Source organism: Pyxicephalus adspersus, chromosome 4, assembly GCF_032062135.1.
Source record: "Pyxicephalus adspersus chromosome 4, UCB_Pads_2.0, whole genome shotgun sequence".
NCBI classification, from domain to species: domain Eukaryota; kingdom Metazoa; phylum Chordata; class Amphibia; order Anura; family Pyxicephalidae; genus Pyxicephalus; species Pyxicephalus adspersus.
Window position 1 is genome coordinate 105,597,519 of NC_092861.1, and position 22,518 is coordinate 105,620,036.

The 22,518-nt window shown below is 40.8% G+C and overlaps 1 protein-coding gene across 1 annotated transcript in view; it reads left to right on the top strand.

The window, feature by feature from the left end:
- The window catches only part of EIF2AK2 (eukaryotic translation initiation factor 2 alpha kinase 2), a 52,690-nt gene that overhangs the window by 24,469 nt on the left and 5,703 nt on the right, over positions 1–22,518 (top strand). The window contains exons 10-13 of the mRNA XM_072409235.1: positions 12,097–12,152; positions 12,243–12,311; positions 14,977–15,099; positions 17,907–18,023. Of these exons, the coding sequence (XP_072265336.1) occupies positions 12,097–12,152; positions 12,243–12,311; positions 14,977–15,099; positions 17,907–18,023 (365 nt within the window). The remainder of the gene's footprint in view (positions 1–12,096; positions 12,153–12,242; positions 12,312–14,976; positions 15,100–17,906; positions 18,024–22,518) is intronic.

Here is a 22,518-nt window from a genome sequence, read left to right on the forward strand (position 1 = left end):
TTCTTTTTTTTCCTTAACAGTGTTCTTTATTGGTTTAAACAGTAATCACAAGAACAGAATAATATATATATAACAATAGGTAAAGAGGGGGATTAACAAACATAGGAGATCAAGGGGTAACAACTAGGTGAAGGGTCAACCAGGGCATCACCCCGGAGAGTCCAATGGCGAAGTCCACAACAATTCATGTGGAGGAGCGTCTGTCAGGAGTAGAACGCAGGCCTGGGTAAAAAAGGGTGCATTATTCCAGATTGTACATCGATCAAACATGGGACCAATGCTGGGGTGTGGCAAGGTTGGGGCCCTTTCAAAGATGTGAATACAACAGTGACAAGAGGAGCAAACGTGGTGAGGGATGAAAAACAGGAAAGGGGACAAATACTGGAGGGAAGGAGAAGGAAAGGTTCAAGAGGCAGTCAAAATCCAGTTCAAGAGGTAGTCGAAAAGTTTTTGTTTCTCCAGGGAAAGTCAGCAAAGGACATTCACACTGAGATGTCACAAACACTGGGGAAGAAGTGTCCATCCTACAGCACTGTCAAAACCTAAATATCTTGTTTCAAGACTGGGCATTTTAAACTGTTGAAGAGAAGCCCGCAGTGGGCCCGCCCCCAACCTCAACTGACCCGGCAACCTAATTTTTGAGGACCGCAAAAAAGATAGCCCAGATACTTTACATCTCACGGGAGCGTGTTGGGTTTGTTATCACCACTATTCTAGACATGCGCAAGCTTTCAGGGAAGTGGGTGCCAAAATGTTTGAACAGTGATCAGAAGAAGGAACGAGTTGAAGCATCCAAAGCCGTTTTGGCCCATTTTGAAGCTGCACAGGACTTTTTGGCTAGGTTAGTGACTGAGGATAAAACCTGGCTCCACATCTATGATCCTGAAACCAAGGAACAGTCAAAGGAAGTTCCAAACCCAGAAATCGACCCAAAAAGTCATGGCATCCGTTTTCTGGGACAAAGTTGGTATTTTGTTGGTGGACTACCTACCTCAGGGCTCTAGTATCATCAGACAGTATTATGCTAACCTCCTGGACCAGCTGGAGGAGGCAATTAAGATGAAACACCGTGGAAAGTTGACCAAAGGGATCCTTTTTTTGCACCTGCGCACACATTCAACATTGTGGCTGCCAAATTGAACAACCTGGGTTTCCAATTGGTCCACCATCCCCCATACTCACCTTACCTTACCCTTCAGACTACTATCTGTTCCCGAATTTGAAGAAACACCTGAAGGGGCAACGTTTTGAGGACAATTCTGTCATCAAAGATGCTGCTTGGAGCTGGTTTGCGGCCCAACTAAAGGACTTTTATTTGAACGGTCTGAAAAAGCTGCAACTACGCTGTACCAAGTGCATCAATCTCAGGGGGGAATATGCTGAATAAATGTGTTATTTCATAACTCTGGCTCTCTTCTTTCTGGGCAAGGCCAGGGACTTCTCAGCACCCCCACGTACAAATTCAAAGTCATTCGTTGTCCACCACAAAGCGCCAGGGGGTCCATGCATCCAGGTAGGAATTGAGAGTTGTGAAGGGGGGGTCTCAAAGGGGACCAAGAGGACATTAAATGCGCCGAGGTTTTATATGTCTCCTGACCAGGATTGCAAGACAGAGGTCAGGGACTGAATTGGGGTGGTAGTTGGTAGCATAGAGCAACTGGTAGTGTCTGGAGATTTTGGGTCTGATTTAATAAAGCTCCCCAAGGCAGGGGAAAAAACACTTTCACACACGCTGGATCTCCCAACGTCACTGATGAAAGTGTATTCTCCCCAGCCTTGGAGAGCTTTAAAAAATTAAGCCCTTTGACCCCAAGGTATGTGGTTGCAGTGGAGGACCACTGGAAGGGGAAGTTTGCTTCTACCTGAGAGAGGACTGCCTATTGTAGGGAGATGTTGTGGGCCAAAGTTTTGTCCATATTAATCTTCAAGCCAGAAATGCAGGAAAACTTTCAGTGTAGTCAGGGTCAGTGTAAGTAGCATGTCATCTGCATATAGGTGTTGTTTAAATTGACTGTCCCCTACTGTTATCCCATGAATTGCAGGGTTCTGTCAGATAAGATTAGCCAGGAGTTCTAGGGCCAGGGCAAAAATGGCAGGAGACAGGGGGCAACCCTGCCACGTTCTCTGCTTGATAGGAGGGACACAATAGTGGCCTGCATATTTTACAGAGGACGAGGGGTCTTTGTAAGGAGCAGAGAGCCAGGAGATGAACTCAGCTGGGAACCCCCATCTTTGAAGCCCAAAATAAATATACTGCCATGACATGCTGTCATGTCAGAGAAGAAAGTCTGGAGTGCTCCTGTCATGCATGAAGTTGATAAGATGTGTTACTTTTCAAATATTGTCATCTGCCTGCCTGAGTGGGATGAAGCCCACCTTGTCTTTGTGTATAAGGGTGCCAAGGAATGAGTTGAGGCTGGTAGCAAGTATTTTAGCCATGAGTTTGATGTCTGGATTTAACAGGGAGATTGTGAAATAATTTTGAACATCATGTTCATCCTTGCCTGGTTTTGGTATAATGGAGACAAATGCAGACAGTAAGGGAGGTGAGAGGGAGCACTCTGCTTTGAGAGAATTAAATAGGCTGGTTAAGTATGGTACAAGGGTGTCGGCAAACGTTTTATAATTGATCGCGGAGAATCCTTCCGGGACGGGAAATTTAGAGAGTTTCACTGTTCCATGATAGAAATATCTGTGCAGAGCCCTTCCATACTTGCTTATGATACTGTAGGCAGAGTGAGGTCTTCAAATGATTTCCCAGCCAAATGTGTTGAGAAAGCCGAAGGGTGAGAATATAAGGAGGAGGCCAATTGGTCTGCAATTTTATTAAGATGGGAAGTAAGCTTGCCATCTTTGCTGCCTATGCAGAAAGGTATAAATGTATGGGAACCCGGGCGTAACTGTTTGGCCAACATAGGTCCGCACTTGTTAGCTTGCGAGTAGTATTTGTGCCTCGTCCATCTCAGTTCACACTTGGCTTTATCAGTTAATAGATTCAGTTCTACCTTTACCACTGGTAGTTCTGACTTTAAGGAGGCAGTCTGCTGGGCTTTCCAGCATTCCTCTAATTCACTGAATTTGTGGGTAATTCGACAATTTTGTGGTTCTGCTCACAATTATGACAGGTGGCCAGTTGAATGAGGTGGCCCCAGAGTGTGCTCTTATGGACTTCCAACAGGGTGACTGGATATATCTTCTGTGTTGTTGGAACGTATTTCTTAAGTTGGAGCCGGATTTGGGCTCAGAGTTCATTGTGGGTTAGAAGGGATTTATTTATCAGCCAGAATTTTTTGGGGGGCTGGGGAAAGTGGACGCACATGCAGTGGAGACAGGAGAGTGGTCAGACCAGGGGTTAGAGTGATCCATGAGGGTGGGAGTAATATGTGATATCTTTGGTGGAAGGGTGCCACTCTCACCATGTGTCTGTCATGTGTTATTCAGAAAGAAGGGAGAGGAAGAGTCTGGAGATGAGTGGGTTACGTCTGGTGTCTGACCTAACTATCTCCCAGACAGAGGAGAGACATTGTGTGTTCGGTACGGGAGACTTTATAAACAATGTGCTTTTACTGTCTGGGGATGAGTGGGTTATGTCCGGTGTCTGACCTAATTATCTCCCAGACAGAGGGGAGACATTGGGTGGGAGTGTCCTGGATTGGGTGGGTATTTCCATTGGACGGTGTGTCTATCGCCTAGTTCTCCATCAGGTCCAGAGGGGTGGTCCCCTTGCATGGTGACTTGTATATAATACCAAGTGTGGCATCAATAAAGTGTTCTTCTTCTTTCTTTTTCACCCTCAACTCGCAGCCGTCCCTCGTGTCGTAGGGAACCGCTATATTAGTACTAGCTCTTGTAAGAACTACGGGGAATCACAATTCAGCTTGGGCAGTCGCTGGAGTAACTCTACAGGACCATCGGACTAGGGGGAAGGATGTTGCCAACGGTTGATGCCAATACATTTGGTGACAGCGGTGGGATGGTCCTTCTACCCCGGGAGGCGTGCAGGTTGGATGGACAGCCGATATGAGCAGCTAAAAAGGACGACCCTCAAGGATTTACTGGAAAGCCGTGGAGGGAGAGCCAGCAGCTGACCTAAGAGGGAGCTGATTGCGGAGTTACATCCCATCCGGAGATGAAACAGCTCGCATAGTGAGAGAGCAGTTGGCGATATATGGGCCAAACCCCTCTGAGGAATGGATTGCACAGATTTTTGCCCAGGTAGTAGCGGAAGCTCGAGAACAGAGGGAATACAAGCTGCAACAAATTAATGCCCAGCGACTTCCAGAGCCAACCCCGATAACCCTTACTCCAGCCAGCACAGAAAGACAAAAGATACCATTTGCTGCATTTAAACAGTTCTCAGAGACAGAGGGGGAAATCGACAGCTATTTGGCAGACTTCGAGAGGCAGTGTGCGCATCACCAGGCACCACCAGAGGAATGGGTTACCATTCTATCTGGCCAGCTATCCGGGAGAGAAGCAAGAGAACCACCTTGTTAAAGACACCTTACTTAAACGGTATGCCTAACCCCCAAGGCATTTTGGCGGAAATTCAGAGATACCAAAAAAACGGGGAGGTGACACCCACATGGAATGGGCTAACAGGTTGCACTGCACCGCTACCCATTGGATTGATGGATGCCAGGCTGTATCTGCCGAGGAGGTGTTACAACTTTTTCTCTTGCAGCATTTCTTCTACAGCAATCTACAGCAGGACTTAAGCAACTGGGTAAGAGACCGACGCCCTCACACCCTCATCGAGGCGGCCCGCCTGGCTGATGAGTATACTGATTCCCGACGACTGGATCCAGTGTTACCCCGACCTAATCTTTGAGTGGATACCCGGGTCCCCAGTGTATCCAGACCCTCTCCACGACTGGAGTTCAGGGCCCCTGTTCCGCCCAGCCCCCCCTCATGTTGCTGGCCCTTCCAGGAATCGGTCAGAGTATTCCAAGGTGAAGTGTCACCGATGCCACGAACCAGGACACCTAGTGGCCAATTGCCCTTTCGGCCCCCCGACCTTCCTGGAACAACTCAACTACTGGGTCAACCCCTGCTGCATCCCATAACCCGGCTGTCCACTGCGTGGACATGGACACTCACCCTGAGGAATATCTGGGGGTATTGTACGAGGTCAATCCTATCCAGCCTGATTCCGGGGATAATAGACAGCAACGCCGACAAGAGGTCAACCTCGATGGACAGGTATCCCAAGGATTACGGGACACTGGGGCTACCATTACACTGGTACAGGGGCACCTGATTCCAGCCCATAAGCGTACCGGTCAAACCGTAGCTGTTCGAGTGGCTGGGGGAGCTGTATTTCGCCGGCCTATTGTCCGCGTTCACCTAGACTGGGGATCTGGATCCGGTGTAGTAAAAGTCGGCATAATGGTTAACCTACCTGCAGAGGTCTTACTTGGCAATGATTTGGGTCCTCTCACTTCCGCCTACGTCCCCACCTCTGCCACAGCTGCACACCCCGTGATGACCAGGGCCCAAGCGAGAACCGAACAGACCAGTTACCCAGAGATCCATCGGGAGACCCAGGTGAGACCTTCCCTGACTGTGACTAATACCCAGACCTCGATAGCTTGGGACACACCTGAGGAGTCTGGGAGGAAGACTAGGGCGGATCCGTCCCTTCAGAAATATAGTGAAAGGGCACGAATCGGGGCTGGGGGGTTTGACAACAAAGTTTTTGTGTGGGTTTCTAATAGTTATACCGGGTCACTGAACAGGCAGGACCGAACCCCTACCAAAAGCGCCAGTTAGTAATATCCATCAAGTATCGAAGGGAAATCCTTGGAATAGGGCACGACATTCCCTTGGCTTGACACTTAGGAGTAAGCCGTATATTACACCGGGTAACCCAGACCTTCTTTTGGCTTGGGGTGCACGCAGATGCATGGACTTACTGCCGAACCTGCGATGTGTGCCAGCGAGTGGGGAAACGAGGGGATCACCCCAGGGCTCACTTGGTACCCCTGCCCATTATTGAAGAACCCTTCAGCAGGGTAGCCATTGACCTTGTGGGACCCCTTGCCAACCCTAATCCATCCAGTAAGAAGTACATACTTACCATAGTGGACTATGCTACCCGCTATCCCGAGGCAGTTGCTCTGTCAAATATACAGGCAGACACTGTAGCTACCGCCCTAGTACAGATTTTCTCCCGAATCGGGATTCCCAAATAAATCCTCTTGGACACAATTTACTGCAGAACTGACACAGCAGCTGTGGAAGGTCTGCCGTATTAAATCGCTACTTAGTTCACCATACCATCCCCAGACTAATGGTCTCTGTGAGCGCTTCAATGGAACCTTGAAGCAAATGCTCAAGACTTTCACTAGCGAAAACAGAGACTGGGAGCGATTCTTACCACACCTCCTATTTGCCTATAGGGAGGTATGGCAGGAATCCACTGGGTTTTTCCCCTTCAAGCTTCTATATAGGAGAAAGGTACGAAGACCACTTGATCTTATTAGGGAGCATTGGGAGGGGGAAACAGAGAATGAAGGGACCCCAATCGTATCATACGTCCTGGAGCTTTGGGACCGCATGGGGCAGCTGGCCGGGCAGTCAAAAACAATCTCCAGGTAGCCCAGGGGCGACAGAGAGTATGGTACGACAGGGGTGCCCGACAACATAATTTCATTATAGGACAAAAGGTCTTAGTATTGAAGCCTGGGAAGCAGGATAAACTGCAGGCTTCCTGGCAGGGACCCTATAAGGTGATAGAGAAGCTGTGCGATACGACTTATGCCATCGCCAGTTGTAAAGAGCCTTTCATATTAGTATGTTAAAAGAATACTTAGAGAGACCGGAAAATGCGTCTGCTGTATGTAACCCTGCCACGGAGGACCCTGACATTCTACCCCACCAGACCTCTTAGAGAAGGGGTCACGCGCCGATCTCCTTAGCCAGGTTCAATTAGGGGACAAACTCACTCCCACTGAGAGGGAACAGTTGCACACCCTATTACAGGCTAAGAGCCTTACTTTTTCCCAAGAGCCTGGGTACACCACTCTCGCGACTCAGAGTAGAAACCCCTGGAAAAGCCCCACTTCGACAGGCCCCTTTCCGCATCCCGGAAGCAGTCCGAGAGAGGATGCGGAAGGAAATTCAGGAGATGCTGAGTTTGGGGGTAGTCGAACCTTCAGACCCCCTGGGCATCCTCGGTCGTCTTAGTGCCCAAGAAAGATGGTACCACCAGATTCTGTGTGGACTACCACAAGTTAAATGACAGGACGGTGACTGATGCCTACCCTTTGCCGCGAGTAGATGAGCTTTGGGATTGCATAGCCAGGGGACACTATCTAACCACCATTGATCTCTGTAAGGGTTACTGGCAAATTCCTCTAGCTGAGGAGGCGATCCCCAAGTTGGCCTTTGTCACTCTGTTTGGCTTGTACCAGTTTAGGGTAATGCCGTTCGGGATGAAAAATGCCCCAGCCACGTTCCAGCGCTTGGTGGATAGACTCCTTGATGGCTTTCAGGCACGCTTTGTGCCAGACTATAGCGCCATCGCCAAACCGCTGACTGATCTGACCAAGAAAAATTTGCCCCGACAGGTCAGGTGGTCACCTGAATGTGAAAATGCGTTCCAAGCCCTTAAGACGGCATTAGTTCATGCTCCCCTCTTGGCTGCCCCGGTCCCTAATAAACGCTTTTTTGTTCATACAGACGCTTCAATGTTCGGACTGGAGCAGTTTTGAGCCAGGTTAGAGAAGATGGAGGAGAGCACCCTGTCGCCTACATTAGTAGAAAGCTTCTTCCCCGAGAGGTCAGCTATGCGGCGGTGGAGAAGGATTATTGGATTATCCCGGCAGACTAATCTCCACCCTGAATAACGGAGACTAGACAGCCCCAGGGTGCCCTGAAAAAGGGTCAAACTGGGTCTTCCAGTGTGTTCCACTAAGAGGGAGCCATGTAACAAAGGCTCTCTGGTTGTCTGTTGAGATGATTGGTATACATACGGTGTCTGACCTAATTATCTCCCAGACAGAGGAGAGACATTGTGTGTTCGGTACGGGAGACTTTATAAACAATGTGTGCACGTAAAAGGTGGGCCCGATCTAATAGCAATTAAGACTCCTCTTGTTTTCACTGATGCATTTGCGGTAAAAACCAGGAGATATTATTTAGAAAGGAAGGAGGGTTGAAACTGAGCGGAGAATTCGGTCTAGGAAAATATCATATGGCAAACTGGGGAACTGAACCATAAGCTATGAGATACAATGAGGGATCTGACTGCCTCCTCAGGGTTGAAGGGGGGAGGGCACGCCACAGGATGGTGGGGGTTACAACAAAGCATACTAACACTAATTCAGTTAGTGAGGTAAGTGAGAGGAAGCGCCCGCCCAGGCACTTGGCTACTAGGTATATAGTGTAATAGGATGCATCTCACAGGAGAGGTATTGATTCTAGCACAAGCAGGGAAACCAGAGTCAAATTAACCGCTGTTTCTTCCAAGCAGTTTAACCCTATGTCCCATGCTGGATCGCTTCTCAGGGTAAAGAAGAGAGGAGATTAAATGAAATGAAACCCCCACAGGGGAGGCACAAAAGAAAAGGAGGGTGGGATGAGAAGGGTAAAAGGGGGTAGGTGGGGAAGAAAAAAGGGGAGGGGGAGGATGAAGGGAGAGATGGAGGAGTGGCGGGGGAGTATATATATAAGCAGGAGTATTGCATTATGACGTTGATAAATTGAATAAAGCATTGATAAGGAAGTAAAACCAGTATTTGCACCATTAAACAATATACCCTGAGTAGGTCACAATAACAGTAAAAAGTGAGGTATAACATTTCAGTTGTGCGTCTCCTTCCTCTCTTGGATAGCAGAGGTGACATGGTGGAGGGGGGGAGGGAGAAGGAGGAATGGGGGAAGATATAAGGCAAGTAGGCAGATTTAATGTGTTAATAAAAAAACAATAAAAAATAAGTGAAACTATTAGTTGTAAGAACTAAACAATATGCCCTCTGTAAGCAGTAAAATGTAAGGTATACTTATGAAGTGGGTCCAACTGTAGGGGATGAAGGAGTCAAAACAGTCAGATCGTGGGTGAAACTTCAGCTGGGGCGAACCAAGGTACATCCCCTTAAGGGTGTAAAGACGAAGAAAGATACATCCAAAAGTCCTTTAAGGACCAGGTATGTATATAACCATCAGCTTGGGATTTTATTGGAGGCGGTGTAGGGGGAGCAGACTGGTTTAAGTTCCGCAAGTACAGCTGGAGAACATGGAGGTGAAGATGGAATGGTACCGTGAGGAAGTGGTAAGGAAAGATGATGGAACACCTTGCATGCTTCTGCAGGTGAGGAAAAGGAGTAGAGCTTGTTATTATGGTACTATGGTATTATTAAGTACAGGCCGAATGGGAACCCCCATCTGTAGCTGATGCGATTCTCCTGGAGGACTTGAAGAAATGACCAAGGGGCTTGGCTTTTCTGGAGCGCTGTCAGGCACAGGTCTGCATAGATCTAGCACTGTGATCCTTGAAATAGGAGCCCTGATTTGGGTCTTGCTGCCTGCAGGATGGTGAGTTAAAAGGTGGGTTTCAGGATGATACCCCTTGGTCGGCCGTCGGAGTGTTGGGGCCCATGGTGCAATGTTTAAAATGTACGTTTAAATCTGTCAATAGGGGGTGCAGGCATTAGCTCTTGTAGCAGGTTGGTAACAGTGGAGGTTACATCTTCTATAGATTCTGGTAGCCCCACAGATTCAAAGGTTTTCCCAGCCTGCTCTGTTCTTTGCATCTTCCAAACATAAAAGTACAGTGTCCATATCTTCACGCAGGGAGGATATTTCTTGGTTGTGAGATGTGGTTTGGGTTGTCAGTATATCAATCTGTTGTTCCAGTTAATTTTAAACATGGGAAATGGAAAGCCAATTCTAACTTAAAAATAGTATTTGACACTTACACTGTCATTGTCATTGACTGTGGGGATTGGACTGATTTTCAAAGAAAATAATGCTTAATTATTAAGTTTCCGAAGCCTATGGCTTATTGTCCAGCAGTGAATTGGTCCACTATATGTTTTAAAGGTTCTTTTAATAAGTTTTAGTATCAAACTGGGTGCCAGAGGACCATTTGGTTACTTTATGACCTCTTTACAGGCCTAGTCATGATCTGAGAGGATAATATGGGTTTTTTTTAATCTTTCTGGTGATTTAATCTACTTGATGACCCTACATTTTTTTTTACTAAACTACCCAAAGGTGTCATGAGATGAGGAGCCCCACAAGGAATAAACAAAGTTTAACAGCATTTAATCTTTCATCATTTTTGGCCTGATTCATCAATGAAATGGGCGTACACTCTGGTCAGCAAACTCTATTAGCGCGAGTCGGGCCTGAGTTCTAGTGAACTCGCCTGCCAGTTTCCTGCAAAGATCTCGAATATGCCAATTAAGGCGATTAATTTTCAGCTGCGCGATTCAGAAGGAGATGTTAACCTCAATGGTTAGGTGATAGCAATTGATTAGCGCACACCTGCGCCCTGTTCTGTGCACATCTCCAGTCCATTTTACAGGTCAGTTTGAGACTTTAATGCTTGATGTTTTTTGTGGGGAAAAAGTGCTACTTTTTTGTTACATTCTACTCAATCACAAACTTGCTTCATTTATAGTTACATTTGTTGCACTTCTTGTTACTTTTTCTTTTGGTTGCAACACTGCAAACTAATTTCTATCAACCTGGATATATACTAAGTGGCACTTTCAAATATGTCATCACACAATAAAGAGTATAAAAAAATATGTAAACAAACATTTGTGACCTGATAAAAATTTAATTCTAGTTTGACTTTAGAGAAATCAAATATTTTAGTAAAGGATTATAGGCAAATATGGTATAATACATGTATTAAGGAACATTTAGTGATTTCATTTGTGTGTGTATGTCAAAATACATTTAAATGTATACAAATACATATGCATTTTCATTAGTACTATTTTAACAATAGTACAAATGTCTGCATGGTTTCCATACCAAACTCCTACTTGACTCCCCTCGTTGCCTTTGTCCCATTGTCACATATTGGTACTTGAATGTAATGTACATAGTCCTTTTCTGAATAAATTGTCATGTATTTTTTTTTTTTTTGAATAGTCTGACATTTGCACTCATGTTGATTTGTCCCCACACAACTCCTCTGTTCATTTGTAGTTGTGTCATAGGTTTGTTATCATTGTGCTGTGCTGCCTAATCTTAGCACTAATGTATACAAACACACTTCCACTTGCTGTTCAAACTGATTGTCAATTAGTTGTCCAGCTGAGTTGCATACTCATTCTAGTATATAGTGTATGTGTGTATATATGTATGTGTATATATATTTATATATATATATATATATATATATATATCTAAAAAGAAGCAAACAAGAACATGTTTGTGCTTGTGCCGTCTGTGGGAAAATCTAATCTGATGGCAAAGCTGAGGTTTCGCCCACGGAAAGTCGCAAGATTTACCCCCAGGCGGCTCCTCCGATCAGGCATCGTAAGCGTTTAGATAGGCGCCTATGTAGAGGAGCTGAACTCAGTTAACTCTTGCCCAACAGGAAAGAAATAAGTCATTTTAAAATATGCTTTTTTCTTAGCGCATATAGATGTTTTAAACATTTGAACAGCACAAACATTTTTTTTTAGGGCTAAGGGTAATATGTGTGCCATTAGAAAGAATGCTTTTTTAGGGGAACAGTGACTTTTAATGCAAGCTCGCCAGTGTAAAACTGCCAGGGATGCGCGGCTCCAGCAGCGAGATCATTTCTGTTACTAACTTCCACGCGAATACGCCAGCACCTGAAATTTAGTTGGTAATTTGAGCGAAGGCTTCCAATTTTGGATCGCGAATAGGAATGCGCGACCGGGCCTCTGATTTTGCTTGGTTAATCAGGGTCTTTGTCTCAGTCTACTAGACCTTTTAAAGGAGTGGAAGAAAGTCAAGTGCTTTCTTTCAGCACTGTTGCTCGGTCTATAACCTGTTTTAGAGAAGGGCATGTGGTGGTGTTTGCTGGTTGGCTAAGAGGAATTGTAATTAAATTGATAAAACATTCATAATACGTTTTTCTAAATTTTAAAATTTAATTTTACTTAGATAACATTTCGTTCTTCATACAATGGAACCCCAGTTCACCCTAGCAGACCTCACAGGTAAGATAAGTTTTGCTCTGTTTTTTATGTAACTGTATGTTTGTGATTGATTGATTCAATTTAACAATGTGATTTTTTTTTTTACTTTAGGCATATTGAACTAGCACCAAAATTTTCAAGTCTGGAACAAGTAAATGATAAAGCCACCAAAGACAGAACGTGAGTCTGTGTCTGCTTGATTGCAGCTTAGCACTAAAATGTATAATCAGCAGGTGGGTCAACTGAACATCATAAAAATATACCACCTCAATGCCTCTATATCCAAAAGCATTTTTGTATAAAATTTCCTAAATCCATTTTCAAAGAAATTATCCTATTTTATTCTGTCATATGGGGCACATCTAATCACATGTTGAAATCAACTACTCTTTGTTGACTAAAGGAGGAATCCGGAAACAGCCTTAAAGACCTATTTTTATGTTAAAAGGTCATTTTAGACAACCACACGGCTTTCCTTGATTCTGTTTCAAGCTATTCTGGCTCACACCCTACACAATATACACTTACCTAGTTTTCATGAAGCATTCTGTAAAAACATTCCTCTATGGTCAGAGTTATTGTTATAAAGTTATTGGCCTTTAGAGATATCCCCAATGAAAAAGGTAAAAACCATGCAACACTAATTTCTAAATAGCATATAATCAGTTCCTAAATTTATGCTGTCTCCCCTACCTACAATATATCCAAATACACTTACTAGCCACTTTATTAGGTATACATTGTTCAGCTTCTTGGTAATGCGAATATCTTTTTAGTCAATTACATGCCAGCAACTCTATACATTTAGGCACGTGGACATTGTCATGACAACCCACTGAAGTTCACACTAAGCATCAAGGTGGGAAAGAAAGGTGGTTGCAGAGACTCTGAACATAGCATGGTTGTTGGTGCCAGGTGGGCTGTTTGTTTGTTTTTTCATAAAGTGCTGATCTGCTGGGATTTTAATGAAAAAATATTTCTTACAAAGAATGGTCCAAAGAGGAAATAAACAAGTGGTAGTTCTGTATGGAAATGATTTGTTCATGCCACAGATCAAAAGAGAATATGCTTCAAGGCTGAACCTTAAAGCATATGGGCTACAGGGCAAGAGACCAAACTGGGTACGACTCTTGTCAGCACCTGAGCACAGGTTCACCAAAATTGTACCAAGAGAATATTGTAAAATGTTGTCTTGTTTTGATTAGAATTGATTTCTACTGTGACAGATGGTTGGGTTGAAACTGGGTTTCAACAAAGTTGAAGCATGGATTCATCCTACCTCCTATCACTGCTTCAGACTGGTGGCAGTGTTGTAATGGTGTGGGGGATATTTAGGTGGCACGATTTGGGCCCTATAGTACCAAGGGAGCATTGTTTAAATTCCAAAGCGTGCCTTAGTATTAAAGCTGACCATATTCATCCCTTTATGACCACAGTATACCTCAATTCTGATGGCTTCTTCCAGCAAGATAACACGTGATATACAGGTTGACAATCAAAAATCCAGCAACCTCTGGACCTGAGAAGTGCCAGATTTCCAAAAATTCCGGATTTTTGAAGATTATAAATACCTCCACAAACAGGCCAGCCTTCCTCTTGCAGTACCCATGGACATCTGGCACAGTTCCAAGGAGCAGGCAGCAGGGACATCTCTACGTGTATTTAGTGTAGCAAGCAAGACCTAACAGCTGTTTCTGCAGAACAGTGCCATGAAAACATTAGTGGCCAAACAGTGTACTGCAGTCACTGTATTGAAAATGCGCTCCGAAATTCATGCCGGAAAACTAAAAAAAACAGATTATCGATGGCCAGATTTTCGATTGTCAACCTGTAACAAAGCTCAGATTATCTCAAACTGGTTTCTTGAACATGACAATTACATGACAATCACAGATCTCAATCCAATACCTTTGGGATGTCGTAAAATGTGAATTTTGCATCATGGATTTGTAGCCAACAAATCTGCAGAAAATGCATACTCACATTTGTTATTATAGACTAAAATCACTTGGAAATCTTTCTATTATTTGTTGAATCCATACCATGAAGAATTACACCAGCCCTGAAAAACAAAGGGGGGTCCAACTCATTACTAGTAAGGTGCACCTAATAAAGTGGCCAGTGAGTGTATCATAAACCATGTAATCTGAATCAAGCAAGCAAAACATTTTAAGAAAACACAGCAAGAGCAAGCTGGATACATAAAAAGTAAGGAAAGATCTATTAATCATGGAAATAAACTATATATATATATATATATATATATATATATCATCAAGAGAGAAACATTCTTGTTAAAAAACGGGGTGGGTTGGAATTTTCTGTTTGTGGCTTTTGCGTGCAATACTTACATTATGTTTCCAAGCATTTATTTTGTGTAGGTATGTGTCACTAAATTTTAGATTGAACTTCCTTTTCCAAACTGTGACATAGTAGGGTGCTTGCAGGAATGTAGATTGCAAAATCATGGTATACACATAAAAGAAAATGTGAGAGGGCTTATTCTTAAAAAGGCATTGTTTTTTTAAAGTGTGCGAGAATTCTGCACAAGAAGGGTAAAGTATAAAACTGGCCAATGCAATCTCGGTTAGTAAGCAGGAAAAGCAAATGTCCAATTTATAAACCTTTGCTTACGAGAAAAGGTCCCTTCCTACCCAACATTGACAATATGGAGGTGTTAAGACCTGGTAGAAAAGCAGAATTATTCAAAACCAAGATTATGAGGCTAGTAAAAGAGGAGATATTGTCATGAAAATAATCGTCATGAAATAAATTGTAATATAAAATATTATACTATATATAGTATATATATATATATATATATATATATAAAATTTTCTCTCAGATTTCTTCAAGATTTTGACGACATAGAAGAACTTGATTCCGGTGGATATGGCACAGTCTTTAAAGCAAGAAAAATACTGGATCACAAGTATTACGTTGTCAAAAAAGTAAAGAGGCGTTCAGAGTAAGTTTTTTTAAAGAATTGTTTTTGGTTAGGCATTACATTTGAACATTTTACAGTCTCACAGTCCAGTCATTAAAAGTTTTTCTTATCTTGATCCCAATTTAATCTCTACTGTTGATTTCTATATTTATCTATTTTGTGTCCCAATTTATTATTTTCTGTTACAATGTTACAATAATTTTTCCTTTTAAAAACCAATAAAAATATTTTTTAAATGTCAAAAGAAATATAACAGTCGCCAACACAAGTCTTAAATAAACTGATATTTGTATAATACCAAAAAAGAAAAAAAATGTTTTTCTGCAAACAATATTGTTAGAAGAATTTGAACACTTTATATTACATACTTTCCTAAAATCTAAGAAGTCATGTGAATTTAACACATGAAAACATGATCCATTGTGTTCCTGTAGTGCAGTCAAGTCAACCTATGACATAAGAGATAATTATGCCTGTCATGTCAAGTCATAAGCAAGAAGTGATATCAGGTCAGAAGTATGTACTTACACTGTGTGCATTGAAATGAAGATTATACATTCAATGATAAATTAATAATTAGAAAGCTTTTTCATTGTACTTTGTTTTGCCTTTGTCCCTTTGGGGAGATTGTTCTGCATTTCTTTGCTACGCGTACACAATAGGAAACAGGAACTACCCCACACCATTGGGGCTGTTCCAGTTATCATTCAAGGTGGAATTTAATTTACTGCGTTTGGGTATTGTTATTTGCCTAATACTGTTTGGTGCAAAGTCAGATGTCTGTGTAAAGCCCAGTCCTCCCAGACCTTGGCACTGGCATATGACAGAGGTTATGATGTCACAACTTAAAGATTAATCAACACAAAATCAAGGAGGGAGACGCAGATGGGCACGAAAGAGATGGTAATAAAGTAGTAGGTGGGCTTTAAACAAACACTGTTGTCTTGTTGCCTTGGATGGGAAAAGTGTTTTCTGGCATAGGCACCTAATTAAGGAAAGTTTTCAGAGCAATTTACATAAAACATAGCAAACATTGTTAGGGTGATTGTTTAAGATGGAATTTTTTTAAAATCAGAAAAAAACAACCGTCCAAACCAATATTAGGTTTTTTGAGAAATATATTTCTGAACAGTATAATTCCTTCAGTCTAAGGATACAGTTGTTCCCTAATATTAAGAATGTAGATAGAGTGAAAGTAAAATCAGAGAAAATTCTAAATATATGCTCCCATGAACTTTTGAAACCTTTAACTAGATACTATAATCAAGATCCAAAAGTCAGGAATTAAAAACCCATCTAGAGGAGTTTAATGCTGACATACATACAATAAAAGAGCGTAAATTTTAAAAAGATCTTTAAGCTTTTATGCATAATAAAGCCTATCATTGGACATTGACTAATTTGAATAATGGAAATAGAACGTCTCACTTAGGAAGGGAAACCTCCAATTCAACAACAGAAACAGCTCAAGCTACCAGCACTGAGACACAGGGAGATCATGCACCCCAAATAAGTGAAACACAACCTTCGAAACCACTTTAATTCCCTGGACACAAAGAAAAAAACGCAACAAACGCGAGCATGGACGTACACATACAAAGGACACCAAACTTTGAGCCCCTTCTTTTACCCAATTTACTCAACACACCACTACACCCACTTCTAGTGCACAAACTCCTAACTCAATCACGAATGGCAACATTAAAACTAACACTACTTTCCAATTAGCACCTCCAACTCACATTTTTACTGCAACTACTTCACCCGCTTCTAATAATAGGGGAACAGGTGGCAGCATGGTGGCTCAGGGGTTAGCACTCCAGCCTTTGCAGCGCTAGGTCCTGGGTTCGAATCCCACCCAGGACACTATCTGCATGGAGTTTGCAGGTTCTCCCCGTGTCTGCGTGGGTTTCCTCCGGGTACTCCGGTTTCCTCCCACATCTCAAAAACATGCAGTTAAGTTAATCGGCTTCCCCCTAAAAAAAAAAATTTGACCTTAGACTATATTAACCACATATGACTATAGTAGGGACATTAGATTGTGAGCTCCTTTGAGGGACAGTTAGTGACACGACTATGAACTTTGTACAGAGCTGCGTAATAGCTACCAATGAAGCTACCAATGAAGCAATGAAGCTACGTAATAGCTACCAATGAAGGGTTTGATAGAAGGGTCTATCAAACCCTTCATTGGTAGCTATCCCTGAAATTCCATCCACAAAATCTCCTTTCCATTATCCACCAAGAAAACAGGGCAGATAGACCAATACATGACTAAACTAACTCCTCCCAATCTTCCTTAGATGTGATTAAACTCTCAAGTCATAGTTTTTCGTTGGAGAAAATTGAGATTCTTAAGTTGGGTCTTTCTTTTTTTCCCAACACAAAACATAGATCAACCGTAGGGCACAATGGTACGGTAGGGGTAAGCCACAAGTGGCTTATCTGAGAAACGCATTGGGAAAAGTGGTTTCATCTGAGAAACGTAACGGAAACAAACATCTGTTAGCCTACTTTAAGCACATTTTTGTCTAACTGATCATACTATGTGCTTTTATGTATTTTTATTTTTTGCTGTTTTATGTAATAAAATCTGAAAACTTTTTTATTAGGTGCTTATGCCCTACTTTTTCCTTTACTACTAATGTAATTAAAACGGTTTCCTTTTGTTTTTTTTGGTATTAGGGATATGGATGTGATATTTTGCAATTATTTTTAAAGGGACACACACTCATATTCATCAAAGTGGTAGTGTCATATAGTTAAAAAAAAAGTTTTCAACTATAGTAAATTAAACATTATTTTTGTCTTTCTACATTTACCCTTAGAAAAGATGTCTCTGAGATTACAGCTTTAGCTAATTTGGAGCATCCACATATTGTTCGATACTACCATTCCTGGGTTGGTGAAGACTTCTTTTCTCATGACAGCAGCAGTGGTGACAGGTAATGCTAAACAATTTATGACAACATATACAGTGTCAGCACATAACACATGTCTCTTTCTACTATCTCAAAATATAGAAAATTGTAAAGAAAAATAGGCTATTCATCCATTTTTTTCACTACTTTTTTTTCTCAAGTTTGGGTGGTGTGGGGTATAGTTTGATTTACTAAGGGTTTTCTATAGTTCAGCCTGGTTAGGAGATTACCCTTACATTGATTGGGTTCTGTCAGCTATAGAGTCATGAATATGTGTTCCAGAAAGGGTTTTTTAATTTTTCTTTGAAGAATCTAGTACAGGGTGGTTGGCATGTAGATGCCAAAGTACGTTTGTGTGTGTGTATATATATATATATATATATATATATATATATATATATATATATATATATATATATATATATATATATAATCTTTTACAGGGGGCAATAGGGAACTTGTTTTTTGACTGTTTCCCTTGAAAAAGAGGGGAGAGACTTTTATTTCTGCATCCTAATGACCTAGAAGTCTTTTGAAAATGTTATCGGATTACACACATAAACTTTAATCTCTGCATAGGTCTGTCAGGTACTTTAATCTATGCACAGGTCTATCAGCTACAGATTAACTGAGCTTTTTTTTTTTTACTTTTTTTTTCTCCATTGTAACAAGGTGGAATTGTTTGTGGGATAAAAAGTGTGAGAAAGGGTTAAAGAATGGCACAAAATACTTGGATAATTATTAGTACTATTAGTTAATACTTATCGTAAGCAAGATCACAAGACTCTGTTTACCCCAGGGAGCGACCATTTTCATATAGTCTAACTGAGAAATGTCTGGCATTTAGTTACATTTACTTTACTGGCATTTAGTTACATTTACTTTACTTTACATTTACTTTACAAGAATTTACTTTTTTTACATTTACTTTATAGGAATAATAAACTCAACCAGATTGTTACATGACCCCTACTAGGAATAGAAAAAAACTAGTGTTGTCTAAACACAGAAAACACTAATTCAATGGGACTTTAGATTGGCAATACAAAAGCAATATTTTATTTTTTCTGTTAAAATTTTTTATTAAACCTTACTTTCCAATTCCAAAAGTGAAAGAGAGCAATTCAAAAGCATTACAAAACCTCATGTAAATGGGGGACAATAGAGTTTAAAATGACTTATATCACAGTTATTGTTGTAGGTGGTTTAATTTTACAACAGTAACATTGGGTGTATAATGTACGCATTTCACACTTTTATAGTCACTGCTTCATCAGGCCTGGAAACAGGAGTTTGCAATCTAAATAGAAAGTATCATTTAGATTTTCCTTAGTATTATAAAAAAGATATCTGGTAAATTTTACACATTAAAAGTACACTTACAAGGACCAGAACCATAAAACCCTTCAATAGTCAGAAGCGACCAAAAAGAAGCCGCCAACCTAAAAGTGTACAATTCAGTATCAAAACTGATTTAAATGCAAAGAGGCCAATGTAACTGCAGAGGTGCTGTAGAAATATGAAAAAGTATTTAAACCAACACAGCAAAACATTTTAACGGAATCCTAGTGAAAAATGGTATAAATGATCATTCAAAATGCAGATTGTTTGTTTAACAACCATTAAATTGCTTGACCACTAAGTTGAAAAAGCCCTAGCTCAATTAGAGGGTAAAAAACAGACATCCAAGCTTACAATACTTTAGTTGCCAGTCTCATTGCTGTATGAAGGGAGTTTGTTTAAAAGTAATAACAAACATTACTATTATCCAAGCTCTGGGAACAGTGTTTACGCTGCAGTTTTGGGAGTATCAGAGTAAACCATGCTCATCTCCGCGGCATGCGGCTGAATATAAGGTACAGTTCTTTGTTAGCATGTGATGTAGGCTCTTGGCATAGCCATGTAGATCCAACATCAAAGGTGACAGCTTAACCTTGGGTACTCAGATTGAAAAGGAGACAGCTCTCTGCCTGTCGAAAATAATTTAAGTGAGCATACCCAAAGAAATTTGAAACAAAAATCATAGAACAAAACTACAAAAACCACCCATGTTATTTTACCTATGTTATTGAGGTAAAAGGCTTCTTTCTGTCTCTCTAATAAATATTCAAAAGAGTTACTAATTTGTTGCTACTCTGTGATAAATTTGGATATAGAAATGTACAGAGAAGAGACGGGGGTTCATTTGGCAGTTAAATTAATTATGTAAATAATTATACGTAATACATAGATACATGAAAAAACGTTTATATATCTTGAACTTTGGTACAAAGTCACAGAGTTCAGACGTTCATACTTTACAATTCACTACTAGCGCATAAGAGGTTAATGGTTTCAGTCAAGTGTTTGTCCCAACACATTTCGGCACTTAGCTTTCTTCAGGGGTACATTGAGACGGTTGCTGTCTACATACATTCAAAAACATATGTATATAGAATAGAATATTGTTAGGTTTTTCTGATGCCACACACCATCACTTTCCAAGAGTAATTTCATATATACAATTATATGACTTGTCAAATAACTAGTTACAGTAATTGTTATATATGTACATATAATTTTAGTGTCTATAATACTATGTTTCAGTTGTAGTGTTTAAGTTTTTGTAAGTAGTTGAAGTTATGGTTCAGACATATATATGGGATAAACTAATGGTAACACTTACTATGATGATGAGATATTGGCAGGATGATGCGTCCAGATTAAGAATGGAGAGCAGTATGGGTAGGCTGTATATACCTTTAGGTAGGATAGTAATAATAATATATTGTTATACATAACCTCATCAATATGGATCAAAATAAGTAATAGAAATAGGAAAAGATGACAGTAATGCAGGGATTATTAGGAGCAATTGGAAAAAAATCAATAAATCAAGATCTATAACTTACTTGTATTGGATAATTTTCCATTAGAGGGTGGAAGAGAATGATGATTTTCAATAAATTAGGTGCATCCATGAAAAACTAGTAGTTTGAAAGTTTAGAGAAACCTTAGAGTTTCTCTTTAAACTTTCAAACGTCCTATCTCGTTTTTATCTATCTCTTTTCTGTACATTTCTTTACCCATGTTATGTTACAATAATACAACCATATTCAAATAGATACAATGCGATAATAGGTTAAAATACTAAAACTCAGATTACAATTGTACATAATATTAAAATTAAAAATAAACCTTTCTAAATGTTCTTTTTCATAAATGTTATAAAAGTAGTGTGTAAGTGATATATTTATTAACCCTGGACTTTACTTGCTAAAGGCTGTAATCCCGAGTCACACTCGAGGTTGCTTTAAACATAAAAAAAACCCACTTACCTTGCTCCGTTGTTGTCCTCTGGCGTCCTGCTGGTCCCCGCAGTGGGAAGTTTAAGTCATTTGGTATTGGATTCAATACAAAATAGCTGTATTGAGTCCAATACAAAGAAATATATATATATATATATATATATATATATATATATATATATATATATATAGAGTTTTTTTATTTAAAAGTTATTATTAAATTTATTAAAAATTGGACATATTTCGGTGATTTATGTCTAAGAATTATAGCCTACAATGTAAAATAAATTTCCATGCAAAAAAAAAATATAATGCTTTTTGCATGGAAATAGGGAGGCTTTTCGGATGTTTTCTAATTACTGTACTATTTTTTTAACTATTTTTTCCTGGAACAGGAAATATTTATTTTGTATTAACAATTTAAAGTCCCATTGTATAAGAATTTGTACTATGTAAGAAATTCAAACTGGCCCTTATGTCCAATTTCTATGCTATGCTTAATGAGACGGCAGCACTACGATGTGTTTTTTCAAATGGTATATGCAGGGTAGATTTACACCCTTAAGTAGAACTGCTTTACAAGGGCTTTTAGGGGTTTGCAATTAAAAAAAAAAAAAAATTGAAGACACCTGAACAAGTCTAGCAGTGACACCCACTTACTGCTCCTCGGAACCTAAAGAAACCTCTGGATAGGACTTAGCCCAAGTGGTTGTGGCCAGTTTAGCACAGCCGAAAGTTTGTCAGAATGAAACCCTAAACTGCACAAACCCTCCGCAGACACAATTTACCCCAAAAATGGAATCTCGGCAAGCTCAAATTGGCATTTCTCCAGCTTGGCATCAAGTCTGTTTTTCCAAAGATGTTGCAAGACCATATTGAGATAAATCGCGGTGGTTAGGCAGATCCTTTGAGTAGACCAGGATATCATCTAGGTAGACGACCACACAGACATAAAAGAGATCTATTTAACGAAATTCTGGAACACCCCTGGTGCATTACAGAGCCCAAATGGCATTACCAAATATTCACAATTGCCGTCCTGGGTGTTGAAGGTCGTCTTCAACTCGTCCCCTTCACAAATGCGTATCAGCCCCTTGAAGTTGGTCAAATAGTTCTGATTTAAGGGGCAACGGATATTTTTTCTTGAAAGTAATTTTGTATCAAAACAAATCAATACAGGGAAGTAATCAATACAGGGAAGTAAGGAACCAGACAGAACTGCCCCATTCACC